General features: G+C 42.8%; 1 protein-coding gene across 1 annotated transcript in view; it reads left to right on the top strand.

Annotated features, from left to right (window-relative positions):
* The window catches only part of ca10a (carbonic anhydrase Xa), a 480424-nt gene that overhangs the window by 198809 nt on the left and 262695 nt on the right, over positions 1-18920 (top strand). Inside the window, exon 3 of the mRNA XM_079577756.1 lies at positions 6136-6278. Within this exon, the coding sequence (XP_079433882.1) occupies positions 6136-6278 (143 nt within the window). The remainder of the gene's footprint in view (positions 1-6135; positions 6279-18920) is intronic.

The raw sequence follows: 18920 nt of genomic DNA, 5'->3' as shown, positions 1-18920 counted from the left end.
CCCCTCAGACTAACACCACGCCCCCTCAGACTAACACCACGCCCCCTCAGACTAACACCACGCCCCCTCAGACTAACACCACGCCCCCTCAGACTAACACCACGCCCCCTCAGAATAACACCACGCCCCCTCAGAATAACACCACACCCCCTAAGACCAACACCACGCCCTCTCAGACTAACACCACGCCCCCTCAGACAAAAAAAAAGAGAAAAGAAACGCAATAATAAATAAAATGTCCAGATCGTGACTTTTCACGTCATTTATTTCACTTCTGTTCATCACAGAGCTACCAAAGTCACACATAAGGTGTATTAGAGTGTCTTGTTTCGCAGTTAAAACCCCCCAACAAAAACAAGTTTTTCTGTTTTTGGCAGTCGACCTTTTAAGAGGTTAAAATGAAGACGGCACATAGCCAACAGGAAGTTAGCCACATTTCATGCACAGATCCAGCATCAATTTCTTTGGTGATTTATAAATGGATTCAGAGCCACCTTATCCAATGGGCTAGCAGGGGCTGGAGCCCAGGGGCCTACCATAGTCAAGGGCCTATCCGAATTACCTGGCCCAGAGGGATGCATAGGAGAAGCAAGGTTAGGGTCAGGGTTAGCGTTGCGGAGGAGTGGGGGCCTACAATTCTGTTTAAGCCCCAGGACCTATGAGTACATTAAGGTGGGCCTGAATGGATTCAACACAAGGGGCCAGATCTTGTGGCGGCGCACGGGGCGGCGCAGGCTCTTGGTGAATTATTTTCCGAGTGGCGGCGCTATATGTGCCATTGGCCTCCGCCACCTGTGAGGGGGCGTCACAAGAGGAGGTGACTGCACTGATGGAAACACGGCTGACATTCACTTCCTCGTTTACATTGCGCTGTCTTGCGTTCTTTCTTAAGCCTTAGGCTCTCACAGGTCAAACTAAAAACTTTATTTACCCCATCGTGAGCTAAACCATGTTCACGTCTCCAGAGAAAAACAGCTACAGCGTCCGCTGTGGCGCGGATCGGCCGCGCTCGGCGTGAATGCGAAGCAAAACAAAAGCACATGTTCACCCCCCACTCCCACACAACCACACAACCACTCTCCTGCAGGCGGAGTCGATCTGGTTGGAGGAAAATGTGTGTGTCTCCACCCACTTAAATGCGCCAAGTCTGGAGTGGCAAGATCACAAAGTGCTCCTACTGAGGCAAAATGTCACGCTATCGTCTCCGTTTTGATGCACAAGATCGGGCCCAAGGATTCTTAATCAACTGGACAGTCTTTAGAAAAAGCTTTTTATTGTATTTTTTTGTATTGTGTTTGGGTGTCTGGTGTTGCTGTGAGGCACATCGAGTTGTACATGTGCCATACAAATAAACTTTGCCTTGCCTAGATATGTTATTCAAGAGGCTTTCGTAAGTCATCCAGCCACCATCATCATCAGCTTGTATTCTTGGGTTGAGGATATTTTCCAGTTGCTATGTTGACCTGCATGTAGACACACAATCCTACAGAGACTGAAGTTGTAAACTGATTTCAGCATGATCAGAATTCATCAGGGATTTGAATGGAAACGCTCTGGATGAACAGAAACCGTGGCCCGCCGTTGTGTTATTGCCTAAAATAAAGCGCTGTGTTACTTAACATTCCAGTAACGTGGCCCATTATCACCTCCATGCCGGCTCACACCGTTCGGAGCGTGTCGGTGGCCGTGTGGCGAAGGGGGCGGACTTGTCGAGTTGCTGAGTATTGCACTTTGCGCCGTGTCTGCGGAGGCGCTGATTCACTGGAGATTTGCATTTTTTTCCCACATTATCGCCGCTTTTGTGGGAAAATCTCATCGGAATTTGCAAAGCATTTTTGTCTGACTCATCTCTTGCATATTTGGTGTCCAGAGGTGGGGGAGGGGGAGCGACGTAATGACTCATGTAAGAGTACTTTAAAGATCATTTCACTCCAGACAAATACCCATCCGAATAATTCCAGCAAGTGAGTCGTGCTGATACGAAACATCCACAGACGGCTGGCTCGTCAGAGCAGAGATCATATGCAAGTCAATGTTTTACTGCACGACACGGTCGTAAGAGGGGAATTTCATGTACTGTGGACCAGGCGTGGACACTTCTGGTCAGCGGTTCGATACAATACACAATACATGGGTCACGATTGTTAGGGAAATACTAAAGGAGTCCGGAGGAACTGTGCAGAGACGGGGCACAATCTGGATGTCTTAAATGGAAGAAGTTTATTACTGTATTACAGGCCTGGAGACATTTGAACAGTCAACACAGTGTTCAGGGCATTGATCATTCAGAGTCTGGCAATACTTCCATGTGAAGAGAGTTAAATACTCTCGCTTACACGTAGGCACTAACAGTCTAACACTAACAGTCTACTCACAGACAATCTGCCACGTTGACTAGGCCTCAAGTCTTGTAAGGTCGGCGCCCAAATGTTTCCATTTGACAGTACAATATGATAAGGTTGGCAAGGCATGTGTGAAGGTCGAATTAACTCTCTAATTCTCCATCACTGATCATAAAGATAACCTCACAATATGCAGGTACAGTAATAATCAACTATTAAATGTCCACATTGTGTATTATAGGCTTATCAAACATTTTGAAACCATATGATGAAAAGGTACTGTAAGTTCGATTAAGGTTTTTCACCAAAAATCATTACATAACCTCCAAAACCGGAAAAGTTATGGGCAAGTTAAAAGTGAAAATTGGCAATAAGTGGCATGATATGCCCCAGTGGAACACATGAGTAAATACAATGAGTAAATAAATGGCACCTGACAGTGACTGTGCACTAAAATTACATTTATTTACACAAGGAACCAAACTCTTGTTCCCAAAAGAAACAAATTAACCACAAGTTAATGTTATTGATAACTATAAAGAAAACATGAAAAGTTATTGATTTGTCCAAGTCCATTTATATCAAACAAACCAATATTGGGGGGGAAAGTGTTTTCCCTGTAGCTGTTTCCTGCAATAGTCATCAGACATCGCACATTATGAACGATCCAGATGTCTCCACCACCCATTGACCACATAAAGGTGACGAAGCCAAGTTAGAAATCATACAGACCATAGCGCGTAAAAGTGTCCTCTGAGCTGAGCAGTTTCTGCTCATCTTATAATATATTATTGAAGGAGAAACCACAGAAATTCTATAAATGCCATTAAACAGAGAAACCATGCCTTACATTTATATAAGGCCCGGCATTCATTTCAAACAGGTCTGGTAACAGCTAGCTAACAGAAGTATGCGTTTGTTGGAACAGATGGTGTTTCTGTGATTGGTCACACCCCTACTATACACCACTGCCTTTGGGTACAATTAATTCATAAATCACATTTCCTTGTCCACAGTGTTCATCTCCCTCCACTGGCTTTACTTCGTTCTGTCTCCAACCATTATGTATTGTACTCGTGTTTGTGTCGAGTTGTCCTGTGGGATCGTCAGCCACTATAGAGTACTACCTACTAAGTACTATAGAGTACTCCCTAAGTAAAGCCAGGCACTGCGTCCTGTCCCATGCCACGTTGAACAGCGTTTGACAGCAAAGCGCCTTTATAAGCATATCACTGTCTCCCAAGAAGACACTAATGTGGGCAAAGCAGCTTGTGCGTGAGAAGTCGCGATAAGCCCGTACAACCTTTTGCCGAGATACTTTGCAACACCTTGGCAGCATTTTCGTATTTTTTTCTCAAGTGTTGGGCCCAGAAATTCATTCCCGACTTCGCGGAGGAATTGGTTAAAAGTCATTGGAGATTAGTTCCGCCCACTAAGCCTCGTTGGCGATTCGGATCTGGGCTTAGCTGCTGGCAATACGGCTCGAGCAAAAAACAGTCCTGTTCTCGAGACACCCTGATAAGGACACAGCCGGGGGATCGAGGTTAGGACGCCGAAAAATGAGTTGTGCGACATGCGAGATATTGTTCCCAAAAGGTTAGGAGAGGGGGGAGAAAAAAAGTCACTCGCTGAATATGGAGTAAGAGGTTAGCGCTAACACGGATAAAGCAAAATGACCGTAAGTCTCGTGTCAGAGCGCCGATGTCCCTAATTTGATTCTGGACTGTGGGGCCTTTCCGTTTGGAGATTGTACGTCCAATGGAGTAATCCCCCCAGCTAGGTACTCTTGACCGATGCTTGAGACGGATAAGGGCGGGTGAACGCTTATCTGTCACCGTCGGATCAAGTCAGTCCAGTCAACGATATTTAAAACTTCACACGTGAAAGATCTGACCAAAAACAGGGTTCCCACTCTCTGCTTGGAATTGTTTTCCGGGTCATCTCCAAGGTTTTCCAGGACGTTTTGAAGTGCAAAAATATGTTATTGCATTGCCTACATTTATATACACAAGGAACCAAAGTCTTGTGGCTAATTTGGCAAAAGTTAATCTTATCGATAACTATAAAGGTAACATGAAAAGTAATTGATTTGTTGATTGTTAATACATGACATCATCAAATGTTTCAATATTGGGGGGAAAAGGTCTGGTATTGTATTGTGTAGTGAAATATCTCCCCATATCACAAAAGTGGCATATTGTCACGCCTACAGAAATGAAAAGGAGAAGTCGTGTTCAGCTTTTGTTACCCTTTCCACTATATTTTGTACCTATAGCTGTTAGCATTAGCCATCAAACATCGCACATAATGAGCGATCCAGATGTCTTAAGATGTTGTCAACCCACTGACCACATAACGGTGACGTCAAAGAAATTAAATCATACAGACCTTAGCGAGTAAATGTTAGCCTGGCTAACGCTCGAATCATTTCGAACTGCACAGCAGCCGGGGGGACCATGGCTGAGTTTTTTGCATGGATTTGAGGACCAATCACAGAACGAGGCGGGACGGCAAGACAATGACGCACTATTTGACATACAGAAGCTTGTAGTTTATTTATGAAAAAGATCCAACATTACAACATTACAGACGCATCGCCATTTTTCGATCAAGCTTTAGAACGTGTTCTAAATAGTTTAGCTCGAAAGTTTACAGCGGGTACGTCATCGGTTACGATGATACGATTGGCTGTGGCTCCGTGCAGACGCATGAGAGACATTCAGCACAATAAACGGCTCTGGACGATCGTAAACCACACCTCTCCTACCAGAAAATGAATTGGTGTCCCCAGACTAAACATCACTTGTGATTTTAGTCTGGCGTTAGGCAGGCTAGGTAAAAGTGTCAGGGTTCCCACTCTTCGTTTGGAATTGTGGCCAATCCCGTCAGACCTCTGAGCAGGGAAGGGCCTGGTCGGTGCTTGGATGGGAGACCGTTTTGGAAAACCAGGAAGCCTGGCGAATGGAGTGAGTGGTGGTGGTGGTCGGAGGGGCCGATGGCACAGACTGGTTGCCTTACTTCCGTCAGTGTACCCCAGGGCAGAAAAGTGCTATATAAAACCAAAGCTTTATTATTATTATTATTATTATTGTCTTCCGGGTCATTTCCAAGGTTTTCCAGGACATTTTGAAGAATGGAAAAATATGTCATTGCATTGTCTACAAATGTAAACCCCCAGCAAAAGGTTGAAATAAATACAGAATAGAGAATCCAAGAGCAGACTTCATTTTTGTCACGTTGTTTTGAAATCCGCTCTGCCTCTTTTATTGTTCATACACGAACATGAATCAGGAATTGGGCCTTTTAAGTTGTAAAAAGTTGTGTTTGTGTCATCAGTAGAGGCGCTATCACGTTTTATTTTATACACCTGTAAGAGCACCTGCTGCATACGTACCCACAATTTGGACTAAGGCTGGAGACTTTGTTCCCACCACTTTGCTTGTAAATTATATACACAAATGATAAGCCGACAGATTACCAAAAGCAGCCATACCGCCGTTTTATTTAAATTTATGCTCAAAGGAATCTACTCAAAGCCACTCACTCCTGCATTCAGAATATCTCCAAAAAACAGCAGCGCGGCAGGTATTGTTCCTCTGCCAGGGGCCATCAAAAGCCCACATCCGTCAAAAAGCTGCTAATTGCATTCCTCCCTTCAACACAGCTGGCACGTATGAATGAACCAAAATCGAACGCAAAGACAAAAGAAAAAAAAAGAAAAGAAAAAACTCCGACGTTGACCCTGTGCTATCTGGTCCAGGCAGATTCTAACCTTGTTCACTTCTGTTTGCAGTGCCGTCCTTTTGGGGCCTGGTCAACTCCGCCTGGAACCTTTGCTCCGTCGGAAAGAGGCAGTCGCCCGTCAACATCGAGACCAGCCACATGATTTTTGACCCCTTCCTCAAGCCGATCAAGCTGAACACCGGCGGACGCAAGGTAGGAACGCTGGCCAAGGCGACGCTGCCCATTGGCGTTGATGGTTTTTGCGGTTGCTGGAACTTTCAGTCATTGTTTTTTGAATAATTTAGCGTGTAGCAGAACAAATATTGAGCACACGTTATTTGACTTTAATGAAGTGCAGTGGAAAGTGTTCCTACAGAGGACAGACTTAGTGGTGTGTGTGTGAATTTCACTATGATTTACTGTCCCCGTTAAACTAGAATTTAAGAACTTTTATTTAAGACAATTCGAAGTACGAATCAAAGTTTGTTTTGGCTGACTAACGGAGACATGTTGCTGGTTATTAATAATGAGATCAGGTGGTCAGATTCATGGAGAAAGACTTGGACAGGACTTTGACCCCGGAAACGACAGTTGTATTGAGAATATTGATGTGTTTAATAATGGTCACCTTCCTAGCATTGATGTTATAGTGTTGTATATGTTTTCTTTTTGGTCTCATGGTGGGGTGCAGACATTCTGCGCTACCACCCCCTGGTGGCTAGGTGTACTATGACCTGGGAATCAACGGGGACTTTAGACATGTGAAAAGCAACTTAAAAGCCTGGCTCCAAAGACTTTTATTGTTTCTAAATATATAGTTTATTATTAACACCACGAGAAAAGTGCTGTTTTTGTAATATTTATATTTAAGTGTTGCTTTGGGCTTTGATTCTGGACTCTGGAGGCTTGTTAATGTTCAGCCCCTCTCACGGGCTGGAGTTTCACGCTTTTTGTCCTTTTTTGGAACATGCTGAGCCGTCATGGATAGAACATGGTAGAAAATAATTCATTCATTTTATATGCTTCGCATTTGTAGATACTTGAGTAACTACAGGACTTAGCCGAAGTACAACATGGACAGATCAGTCAGTCAAGTTCTTCAAAAGATAGTATCAATTATTCGTATTACTTAACTATACTGAACTGCAGATCTTAGTCAAGGGAAAAATGTGATTTTATGTGACTTCTTTCTCAAGATCTTGTTCAAATTTAGCACTTCTGAAAAGAAGAAGCTTCTGAAGAATCTCGAGAGCCTTTGGGGAGTGTTTTTTTTTTTTTTTGCGATCAATACAATGGTGTGCAAGGTATTTAGGATAGCTGGACCTTTCCTCATGTGGGCAGCACTTTTGGGCTGCCAGAAAAAACATCAATAACCTACTCTCACAGTTTGGCTGTCACAGGCATATTGGCATTTACTTGCTCTGTCAGTCAGTCGCCTGGCCTTACTGTTTGTAAAGATTGAGATAGATATAGTTGAGAACTTTTAGGCTGTGTCCCAATGCTCAAAAGTTGTGGAATTTTGCAGTTCCTGCAATGTGCCTTGAAAAGTAGCATCAATGTTCATTAGACATTAGACAACGAGGTGAACATAAAAACAAAAAACGCACCAACATAGGATGTTACCATAAAAAGTTGCTAACGTTAGTCACTTAACTTTAGCCTTGGCTGTTGAGTGATTGATGGCTTCCTCTCTTGGGCATATAGTTATGATGAACAGTTCATAAAGCAGAGCAGAAGACATTCGGATACAGTGAGTTGTTTTTGTGTACATATCTGTCTTTTTGATGCTCTTTGAAGTACGATGTTGGTGCTAAGATTGTTAATGAATGTCCCTAGAGGACACAAATGTACAGCTCTCGGTTTACCAATGTCTCGGTTTACCATTAGCTTTGGCATTTTGATAAGCTGTCATTTTTAAGCGCCATATGTTGTCATTTGAATGTTTTACAATTTAAAATGTTTGTTTCTTTTACATGAGTTGACACAGGATGCCATCAATGCCCACATCTTTGTATCTTTGAACATGACGCTTTTATGAAACATGCATATCTCTGTGCTGAATGTGTTTACCTCCTATGGCACCATTCAGTTGTCAAAGTAAAATGAGCGCAGAAACCGACGATCAATGTGAAAGCGCGCCGTAATGGTGGTAATGGAATAGCTATTCTTCCTGCTGTGGGATAATGGGAGTGGAAAATATAGCTACAATAAATGTAAAGCAGCAAGCAGTAAAGCGTTATATGAAACCTATAAGACCGACATCAATTTCCATCAAGCTAGCACCATAACTAACTATGCATTTATTTGACATTGAGGCAGAGTGGGATTAATATACTTTGTTTTCCGTATTCCTTAACACCTCCTCTGAACTGGGCTGTTAGTTGCTTGGCACAGGCCCAAAGATGCGTCATATCCAATCAAATAGTTTTGCATTGCTTGATATCACAGCAGCAGTGTTCTCATATAGAGCTTTAAAGCCAACATTTAGTGCTGCAGATAAATGTTTTTTTCACTACAATACTTCAGTTGGTGAAACAAGCATGACAAGCATGACATTTGGCATATATTTTTTATCATAGATTTCACATGTCTCTGTTCATTAGTTTATGCATTTGCTTTGGCTTTACAGACTTAAGGTAGAGTCAACAAGGCCGATCCAGCCAGACCTCGGAAGCTAAGCAGGAAGCGCCTGGTCGGTACTTGGATGGGAGACCATGTGGGAACAGCAGGGAGCCTGGGTGAATATAGTGAGTGTGTGTGTGAGTCGTTGGGGGTGAAAAGCGCTATGTAAGAATAATGCATTATTATTATGATTATTACTTCTAATTGTAGTTTAGTTTAGTTTAGTTTAGTTGAGTGTCTCAAACACTGTCTAACAGCTCCATATCAATTAGTTGGTAGAAAATAGTTCTAAGTTCTAGTTAGACTGAGTTGCCAGTGCGTTTAAGCCGAGCCGAGGGCAGGGGGCTCATGTTCTGACCCGGATGGTGCACAGATCCCACTGGACTTTAACGGCACTGGATGAATGATCGGGCGAGGTGGAGGTTAACTGAACCTAGCTGTATCCCATACATCAATGTGCACGTCAGACTATTTTTTTAAACTTGGAATTTTTGGTGGACACCCACATTTTTGACAGAGCGAGTTTGAGTAAACACTTGGACCAAATTTCATGCTTGTTTCACAAACTGAATGAATTTTCTACATATCTGCTGCAGTAAATCCGGAGGTTCCTGACAATAAAATGCAATAACATTGTAAATATACTGAATGAACAGTCACTTCACTTTTTTTTGAACGACGATACAACAATCGATGCTTCTCCATCTTTCAAATGTAGGTACATTCCTTCCCTGATAAGTGTGTAAAATGGCTGCAGGTTTAAAGGAGTGTTATTTCAATTGCTCCCTGTGTTTGTGTTTGGTTCATGAAATATTTTTGCTAAAAGATGCGGTGCCCCAGTGGCACCTTTGCAAGGCGAAAGTCTCATTTCCACAGGAGCAGTAGGGGGTAGAACAGAATGTGTTGTTACTTTTCCACGGCCTAAAGTGAATCAATCCATTCCCAGAAGGGGGTGGGGGTGGGGGGGGGGGTCCAACCTGGGGCCACCTCTGCTGCGGGGAGTGGAGCGCTTCGCTTTTGGAATCGCAAACTGCTGGAGGAGCTGTGGTTACGCGTTAATTGGATGAGGGAGAACTTGCACTGGAGCTCAGACGACTCTCCAAAAAGCAGACGTAAGCACGTGCCCGTGGAAGAGCATGGTAGCTTCTAACTTCACCCCGTTTGGAATATGCTCAGAGAGGCCAAATGCTAACAACATCTTTGGTCGTTTTGCGTGACTGAGGGCAAGTACACATCAACTCGTCTAAGCTCAAGTAAGAACATAATTATCTCAGTATGGAAAAACGGTGGCCTGTTCCTTTAAGCCATCATCTGTGCTTAGTAGTTTCAAGTGTCGGATGCCTCTTTTCTTTTCCAAGAAGCTTCATCAGCAGCTAATGATTTTTGTTTGGAAGCAGGCCGAATATATTCCAGTCCAGTTGCTCCAACAGCTGTTTCTGGTTGGGCACTTGCTTTGAGAATAAAAACGATGTATTCCTTTATAACTGAAATAGCTAATATTGACCAGATCACTTTCCTCGGGACACGAGAGTCTTTGAAGCCTCTTTAATGACTTATTTCAATGTTTCTTAAACCACATCCGTCATTGTTCAATGGTCGACTTGATTCCGGAAAACAGTTACGTGGATTCCTGCTGCTTTCTTTCTTGGCATTGGCAAATTTCCGTTCGTCTAAATATACAATCTGGTCGTGCAAGCCTATTACCGCAGCCTTTTTGAAACTAATAATAGCCAGAACACTAAAACCCGTTCCCAAACATATGGTTAAAGAAAAAAAGAGGCCACCGGTGAGCTTTCACATAATGTACCGACCTCCTTACAGTGCAGAAATAACAAATGCTTTCTGATCTCCCAAGCGTACACGCACTCATCACTTTCTCCACGTCTCTCCCTTTCCGTATTGCAAGGACAGTCGGTAAGAAAAAAAAGAAAAAAGAAAAAAAAAGCGGGCTCCATCCTCTTGCCATATGACAGCAACTAATTGGGAAGCCTTCACAGATGGGCCTGCTTTCAAATGTGCACAGTAGCGTGGGGAGATTAATGTTATGATTAGTTTATGTTTATGTGCCAGCAGAGATCTCGAGCCTAGCCGCGGGCGGATGATGGAGTGGAGGAAGCGCTGCCGAGGACCTCCCACTGCATAATAGCCCTCTGATGTCCTTATCAAACAAGGAATGAAATCGCAAAGCTTCACTCCTTTTTTTTTCTCTCCCCTCAATCGCTATAGGACACTATTCCTGCGCGCTCAAAAAGAAAGGTTCAAAGCACAGTTTGTCGTAAAAACTTAAACTTTTGTCGCCAGATAACACACACTTCTGTCTTTAAAGGGCTATAGCGATGGCAAATATAAGTACTCCAATAACTACGAAGGAAAAGTGATACTCCAAAGCTTCATGAAGAACTGCTAAGTTACAGGAAAGTGAAGTAGTCGATTGGCAATTTTGTTTTGTGACTTGGAGAACACGGAAATCCTAATTTCATTTTTTTTTTTTTTTCACATTAGTTGCTTTAATATAATTGAGGAGGTGGCAGAGCTGCTGATTAGAAATGTGGATTGAAAAGGGTTCTTGCTTGGTCTGAATCTTAAATGTATTCACTGCTTTTTATATGGTACTGTACTGTGCAAAAACAAAACAAGAAAGTCATTATAGTTCATAGTTTTAGATCAGAGAAGCAGCAATTATATGAGGAGAAGGTAAAAGGAAAAACTTTTTATGCACCAAAGTCTTGAGAGGAGTAGGGAAATCCCACCATTGCGAGCACCAAACCGGGCCCTTAGGTACAGTATAGGGGTAGTTGCCTGGCGACAGTTAAAACTAGCTAGCCTTTTCGTCCGTCACAGCCTGGGGAAGTCCACAGCCGACTCAACAAATCTGAGTAAGACGCCTTTTGTAGACACGACTGTCCTTAAGGTTAGGGTTAGTTTGGATTAGTTTAGCTTGTCTATGTTATCTCTCAGGCGTCTCATACAGGCATTGTCCATCTTCAGCGACGGTTCCTGAGTTATCTTCTGTACTCTGTAGTTGAAGTATCGAGCGTTTCAATAATTAAATTAATTCATAAACATCACAAATAATGTCATAACCAGGAAGTTTTAGTAAATGCATTCTTTACTCGTGCAGCTATTGCCCTCTAGAACAGCTGTTCTCAAGAGAGCAATTCTTATCTACGGAAAAAGCAAGGCGTGGGCCGAGACACAGATTCCACGAGACTGGATTCACTTGGACGAGACTGAGATCAGACCCAGACGTACATGTAGGGAAATGATAATCGACCGGAGTTTACGGACGGCTAAGGCCAGGCTAGCCCTGAAGTGATACGATTTGAGAACTACTGCTCTGGAACAGTTCCCAAACGTTTCAGGCCACGACCCACAAAATCACCAGATTAGCATCTCAGGAGCCCCGGCATAGCCTGCAATCCCAGTCTATTGTTTACTTACTTTAGATAGATAGAAGATACTGGTCATAGGTGCACTACTATTACTACTATGGTACCCGCGTTACTACTACTGCTACCATTTCTATAACCTCTACTTCTGTTGCTAGAACTCACTGAAAACGTGTTCCTTTCATTTGACTTTGCATTCATTCTTGAAGCGACAAAGAAAACCAAAAGCTTACTCTCTGTACTCCGCAAAACCTCCACTCTGTTGTTTGTGTTTGTCTCTTTCCCGTGGCCCGATTATTTCCCCGTGTTTGCGGACTTCAGAGCAGCCTTTGTTCCGTTGGCTGGCTCTGTGCGTGAGCCCCGCTCCCCTGTCTGCTGCAGTGCCCTAAATGGAGCGTGTTGTGTCTGGGGTCTCCTGGAGCACCTGAGCTGTCATCCAGGGGAACAGGCGCACGGCTTTACCTTGTCACTGCTCATTCATCCCCGCTCTGCCTCCGACCGTTTGGCAGCCACTCAGCCTTGGCTAAACACGCAACCCAGATAAGCTGCTCCTGGCTACCTCGCCAAAATGAAAAAACATTGTACAGGGTTAAAAGCTTATTTTGTGTAGGCTTGTTTAAGACTCGAAGGTCAGACCATGCAGTGTCATTTTGTCTATTCTTTTTTTGATCCCTTTTTGAATTATAAAGCGCTAGGAAGGGTATGTCTATAAAATATGAAAAACCAACATGATTGACAGAAAGGAACATTATTATTGCTGACTCAAGAGAGTCCTGGCTGAACCCCCGTAGTATGTGTTTTGTCTGGTAGGTAATCCGAACTGTACACAGAAAGGCCATGACTTTCCTGTTATGACGAAAGAAACGCCAAAGTTAAACCACAGTTCCACTGTTATTTAAAGCCATGTTGTGGAGCATTGCAAGTCATATATGCTGTTGCTTCACACAAGCAGTGGGCAAAGAAAATGATGTCGATGTCAGATGTTTCTAAAGCTCTGCCAATATAGTTTTTTTCTGTGTTTTACCAAAATGAAGCATGTGGAAGACGCTCTCATGTACATAAACATCATGTTTTGACTACAGGTATTGTGGTGAAGCTTATATCGCTGACTGGACTGGGTTAGGTTGAGTTGCCGAAGTTTTGCTTCTATTCACAGAAGCTTCTAAGCCAGGGGTCTCCAGGTACATTTCACTGGGGGCCAAAAATATATCTGGAGTGTATTGTCGGGGTCCAGTGAAAAATGTTTTAATTGGGAATACACTATTGAGGAAACTTTTTTCAGTAAATGAATAATAATGAACCTGACAGGACTGTAACCTCGGCTTACATTTCTATTGCACTTTACACGCCTGTGTCACAAGTCTCTTCTACACTAGTCATTAGTCATTCACTCAACACTTGTGGTGGTAAGCTACTATTGTAGCCACAGCCGCCCAGGGGCAGACTGTCCATTTGCCATGTGATTATAATGTGCTGTTTATATCCTGACACGTGTGAAATTATTTCCTTTCTTGATTTAAGCTGCCCCCTAGTGGCTCGAGTTAGCATTCTGGTTGTTTCTTTAAGAATGTATAACTCCGCACAGGAACGAGCCAAAGACTTCCTTTTTTTATTGACCCTACTCAGGAATTTGTGCTCTACAAGTAAGGGGATGGATTGAATCATCTGGCGGGCCGGATTTGGCCCATGGGCCGCCTGTTGGAGGCCCCCTGTTCTAAGCTCATGTGGTCAGAATGTGACACTGTACCTAAGCTAGAGAGATCTCATTCGCCCCCTCCCATCTGTCTGACATGATTCAGCCTTACAGTCTCGTGCTGTCAGGTCAGCGGATCAGCTGCAACTGGTTGTTGCCTTCTCTGTTGCTGACCCGCGGCTGTGGAACCAGCTGCCATTAGAGATTAGAAAGGCCCAGTCTCCACCTGTTTTTAAATCTCTCCTAAAAACGCACCTTTTTTTCTCTGGCGTTTAACACAGATTGATGTTGCCTGTTGTTGTTGTACTTTTCCTTATATTTTTACTGTAAATATTTGTATCTGTTTCTGCGTGTGGCACTTTGGCCAACTGTACAGTTCTTAAAGTGCTTTATAAATAAAGTTGGCCTCTCCCAGCAGGAGGGAACCACAAGTGTCAAAACGCGACCGAGATGACGCTGTAAGCCAAATATGGTCATTTCCTTTCTGGGAGACTGCAGTGGCCATAGCCGTCAAATATAGGTGGAGTATACAGGTGCATGTGTTAACGTAAAAAGTTTAGAAACCAATCTCTTAAGAAGAGGTTTTCCTTCCACTCTTGCAACAACATGTCCACTTTCACAGCTCATACAGACTCCAAAGCATTGTTATTGTTAAAGGCCTATACCGGATTTATTTTTTATTAAAAACAATTAAAAAAAGAAAGCCACAAAATGAATGTTAGTTGTGACACAAACTCATTCCTAACTTTCCTAACATCCTAAGCATCTCAATTCTTCACATGGATGAGTTCATCAGCACATTTCACAACTTGCAGGGTCACTGTCACAGACATTTTGTTCCATTGCTAGAAAAAATCATTAGGTACAGTGCCTTTTAAGTAGATTTTCCATGGGATTCTTTTAAAGGTTTTATTTTTATGTGGGAGTTTTTAAACGTCTAATTCATTGCCCATTTATTGAGCACTGAAAAGCAAAAAACGTATAGCTTATTCAAAACCTAAACATGATCCAGAATTCCCTCCGTTTAACTTGGCTTCATCATCATCATCATTGCTAGAAAGAATGAAATGTGTCCCTATTCCCCTACAGTGTCTCGCCTTAATGACTTTTATTAAACAGCCTGATTTTAAAATGCATACGTCCTCATATAAGATTTACCCAGTCTTCTAACCTTCGCGCAGATTAACCTTCCCCAATGCCTTTATCGCCCCTCATTCACAGTATGTAGGAGGGCGCACCTCCCTTTAATAGATTTGGTGAGGCGCTGCCGCTGCTAATGAATAGTTAAAGGCAATTTAATTGACCTCCAAAGAGAAATTTTAATTAATGACGAGGAGACAAGGCTACGCACGGCAGACCGCAGGAATCGCAGTTATTAAAAAGCCACTGTTAATTGAATATTTACTCTGCCGTAGATGAGCCCGCAATTACACCCGGAGATTTTTAATGAATTGGATGACTTTGGAGGCGCAAAAAAAGAAAGAAAACAAAAAAATAGCGGCACGGTCTTTGCACACAGCTGTCCTTCATTTCAAAAATGGTGTTAATTAAGCTGGATCATACACTTTTAGTCCCTTTTCCGTGGATTAGGTTCCAGAGAATCTATGGTTCCACTAACTTGTAATGATTTTTAAAGTGGACCTGCTTTTGGGCATTTCACAGTCTCAGAAGAACTGCTTGTGTTTGTGTCTCGTACTGTTGGAGCGTTCTTGGCAGGGCAGCCGTGGGAATTGGCTGTCTAAAAATGAAAAATACAAGCTTTTATTTTTACATAGCATGCTAGCAAATCAGTGTCTCCATAACAGACACGGTTAAAGTGCAGAACTGCAAGTGCTTCTCAAGTGCAGTGTTGTTTTTGTCAACAAAGACTATAACGATATCATTTAGATGACGCACCCTTTTTTAAAGCAATACTAAGTAACTTGTTTATCTTAATACATCCTTTCCGTAGTCCCTCTGGGGACAATACAAGTGTTGATGGGATGTTTGGGGGGCCAGAAAACCACAATTGGAACTTGACTGCCACCGGATCGGAGCAACCAATTCACACTAACAGAATCACGGAGAAAAGAAGAAGAAGATCTTTATTTATATAGCGCCTTTCACAGACATGGTCACAAAGCGCTTTACATGAGACAATTGTACATTCACTTCATACTCGGTGGTGGAAAGCTACGTTTTGTAGCTTCAGTTTCCCCTGGGGGAGACTGTCAGAGGCGCTTTCGCGACTACACACGTCTGCGCCAACGGACCCTCTGACACCACCATACATTCACTCACACACATCATTCATTCTGGCCTATTGTGCATGTTTTTAGTGGTAGGGGAAACCGGAGTGCCCGGAGGAAACCTACGCAGACACGGGGAGAACATGCAAACTCCACACAGAAAGGCCCCGTCCCTGGTGGGAATCGAACCCGGACCTTCTAGCTGTGAAGCGAGAGCACTAACCGCTGTGCTACCGTGCCGCCCAAAAGGTTAACAGGCTAATGGGCAAAGCAAAAAATGGCAACTTGCTACAACACCTGCAGTTGCGCTCATGGCCTCTAGGGGCATGAGTTACTTAGTACTGCTTTAAAGACGAACGTAACAAAAGGTGACCTAAAAATTAATCTCTTTTGTGATCAAAAAACGACAATACGTTTATGAGACGAGACAAAAATAGGAGAAAGTGGTTCGCTCACATGCTGCAGGCTGCGCCCCTCTCTCTCTGCACCTATAGCTCCATGGCAGCGATCGAACGGGGACTATGGCTGTGTCCGAATGTCCACCCTAGTCCCTAACCCCTCATTCACTACATGGGCCCGCACTATATAGTCACTATATAGTCACTATATAGTCACTATATAGTCACTATATATTCATTATAAAGTCACTATGGAATAGTGTGGACATTCGGACACAGCCTATATCTTTTCTCAGGACAGTTTTTCCCTTTAATTAAATAAGATAAAATAAGACAAACTTTACTAATTTGTCTAGTTCTACAGTGCCACTGGAGGCGATGATCAGAGGATGAGGGAAAAGTCATGTTCACAATGACGCCTCTGCGTTTTGTGGCGTAATCTGATGCTCAGTCAGCCGTCATCCACATTCCCACACTTAGATTCAATAGCCTACTTAGCCTATCCAAATATTTGTTGAAATACTAAATACTTAAGTACTTTTTATAATGAGTTTTCATCTTTAGTAATGACTAAAATGTAACTAGAACTGAAAGCCATTTTCGTTCAAATGATAGGACTAAGAGTGCTGCCAAAAACAGCACTGCTCATGTCGTGTAGCTTCGGGATCCAAATGAAGCTCATCATTACCAAGTACAAATAATCTGTTGAAGTTTCAACAAAAGACATATTTCTGACATGTTTTCATAAAAATGAATACATGCAGCTGATTCATGAACTTGAACACACCGTTTATACTAACCTCAAACACAAACATTTTCCTCCCGCATTATTGTCTCGTCCAAACTCCCAAACTATAGGTTCTGTTTCTGGCTGTAAACCTGATGACTATAAAGCCCCATGACGATTATTGAGATTAACCCAAGTAGAGATTGTGATTTCGATTACATTTTGATTCGTTGCCCAGCTCACGTCTTGTCTGTAGATTTAAGCATTGGTCTCGAAACAATTTACTGTATTTTCCGGACTATAAGTCACACTTTTTTTCGTAGTTTGGCAGGGGGTGTGTCTTATACTCCAGAGCGACTAATATGTGTTTTTTTTTTTCCTTTTTTTAATCCAAATATATAATTTCACATGCCACTAGAAGGAGGTTACTACAATGAAGTAAACAAAACAAAAGCTAATCACGGGCTAAAAGCTCGATGGGCACAGCTAGAGGAACGAGTTTGCAAATGGGTGCTTAAACAATCTGGTTATAGAAATAATGGGATAATCCAAAACATTACACAGTGTGCCTTTAACTTTTAAAAAAGAGTAGATTTAGCGTGATATGTCCTCTTAAATGAATTGGATGACTTTGGAGGTGCACAAACTGGCACCATTATTGCAAGACAGCTGCCCCTCATTTCCCCCCAAAATGGCACATATCAAGCTGGATTAAAGGAACGGAGCATTTGGAAGAATGAAGGGAAAAATAGGCCTGACTGAAATAAAACACCAATCTGTGACTGAAACGGCTACAAGCTCCAAAAGTTCATTTATCAGAATATCGCAAACACAACACTTAAAAATAAATTGGACGACTTTCTCACTTGGTACGGAAAAGATACTGACTTCAGCCATATGGAAATCGTCCGCCGCTTCCCGAGCCGTTTCTCTCTGAAGTCGAAGCAAAGCGCCAGAAGTGAGCCAGGCGGTGAGTTCGGCACAAAACAAGCGGGATACACAACCGCGGAGTCAGCGGAAAAAACACGGAGGCCTTTCAACTTCTAATGGCGCCTTTTACCTGTTCTTCATGGGCCAGTTTCAATGACAAATGCAGTTGGCTCAAACGCTAACGTGCTGGGGTGGGGAAGATATTAATTAAATGTGCTCATTATCAGTTGGGGGGGGGCAGGTTGGGGCGACTGTGTACGGGAACACATGGCGAGTGATCATGGTTCGCTGCTTTTAGCATTACTCTCCACATCTTTTGAGCGTTTGCACTTCGATCGTAAATGATAGAAACATACTTTTTGTAAGATTCTGAAGTTTGCGAGTCGATGGGCCGACAACACGGTTCTCCAAATGTAACGCAGGGAAACTTCTACCAACAGTATGAGCTGGTCAAGATACCTACGTGAAACACTCTCTGACCCGGAAACGATGTCAGAATCAACCCACCACACCCGTCCCACCGTCCCACCACACCCAGGACCAGCCACAACCATCACGTGATTGGTCACCCCCCCGCCATCTTTCACAAATATATTTGATATAACAGATAGTTACAGTTTACATAGGAGAAATATATTTATACACATAATCATTCTTTCTTTTATTACATTCATTATGTCTTCTTGAGTAATAAACTTTAGTTTTTTGGTTTCTTTTTGAAAGACACTAGGTAGAAACAAACATAATCATATATACACATACAGTATATACAAAAAATATGTTACCAACAATGGCAAGCACTTCAATAGATCACAATCTATTGTCATCTGAACCTAACGACTCCTACAGATCTAAAATGCCATGGTGT

This window comes from Gobius niger (assembly GCF_951799975.1).
Source record: "Gobius niger genome assembly, chromosome: 19".
Lineage (NCBI taxonomy): Eukaryota > Metazoa > Chordata > Actinopteri > Gobiiformes > Gobiidae > Gobius > Gobius niger.
This window is presented reverse-complemented; position numbering and strand designations above follow the sequence as displayed.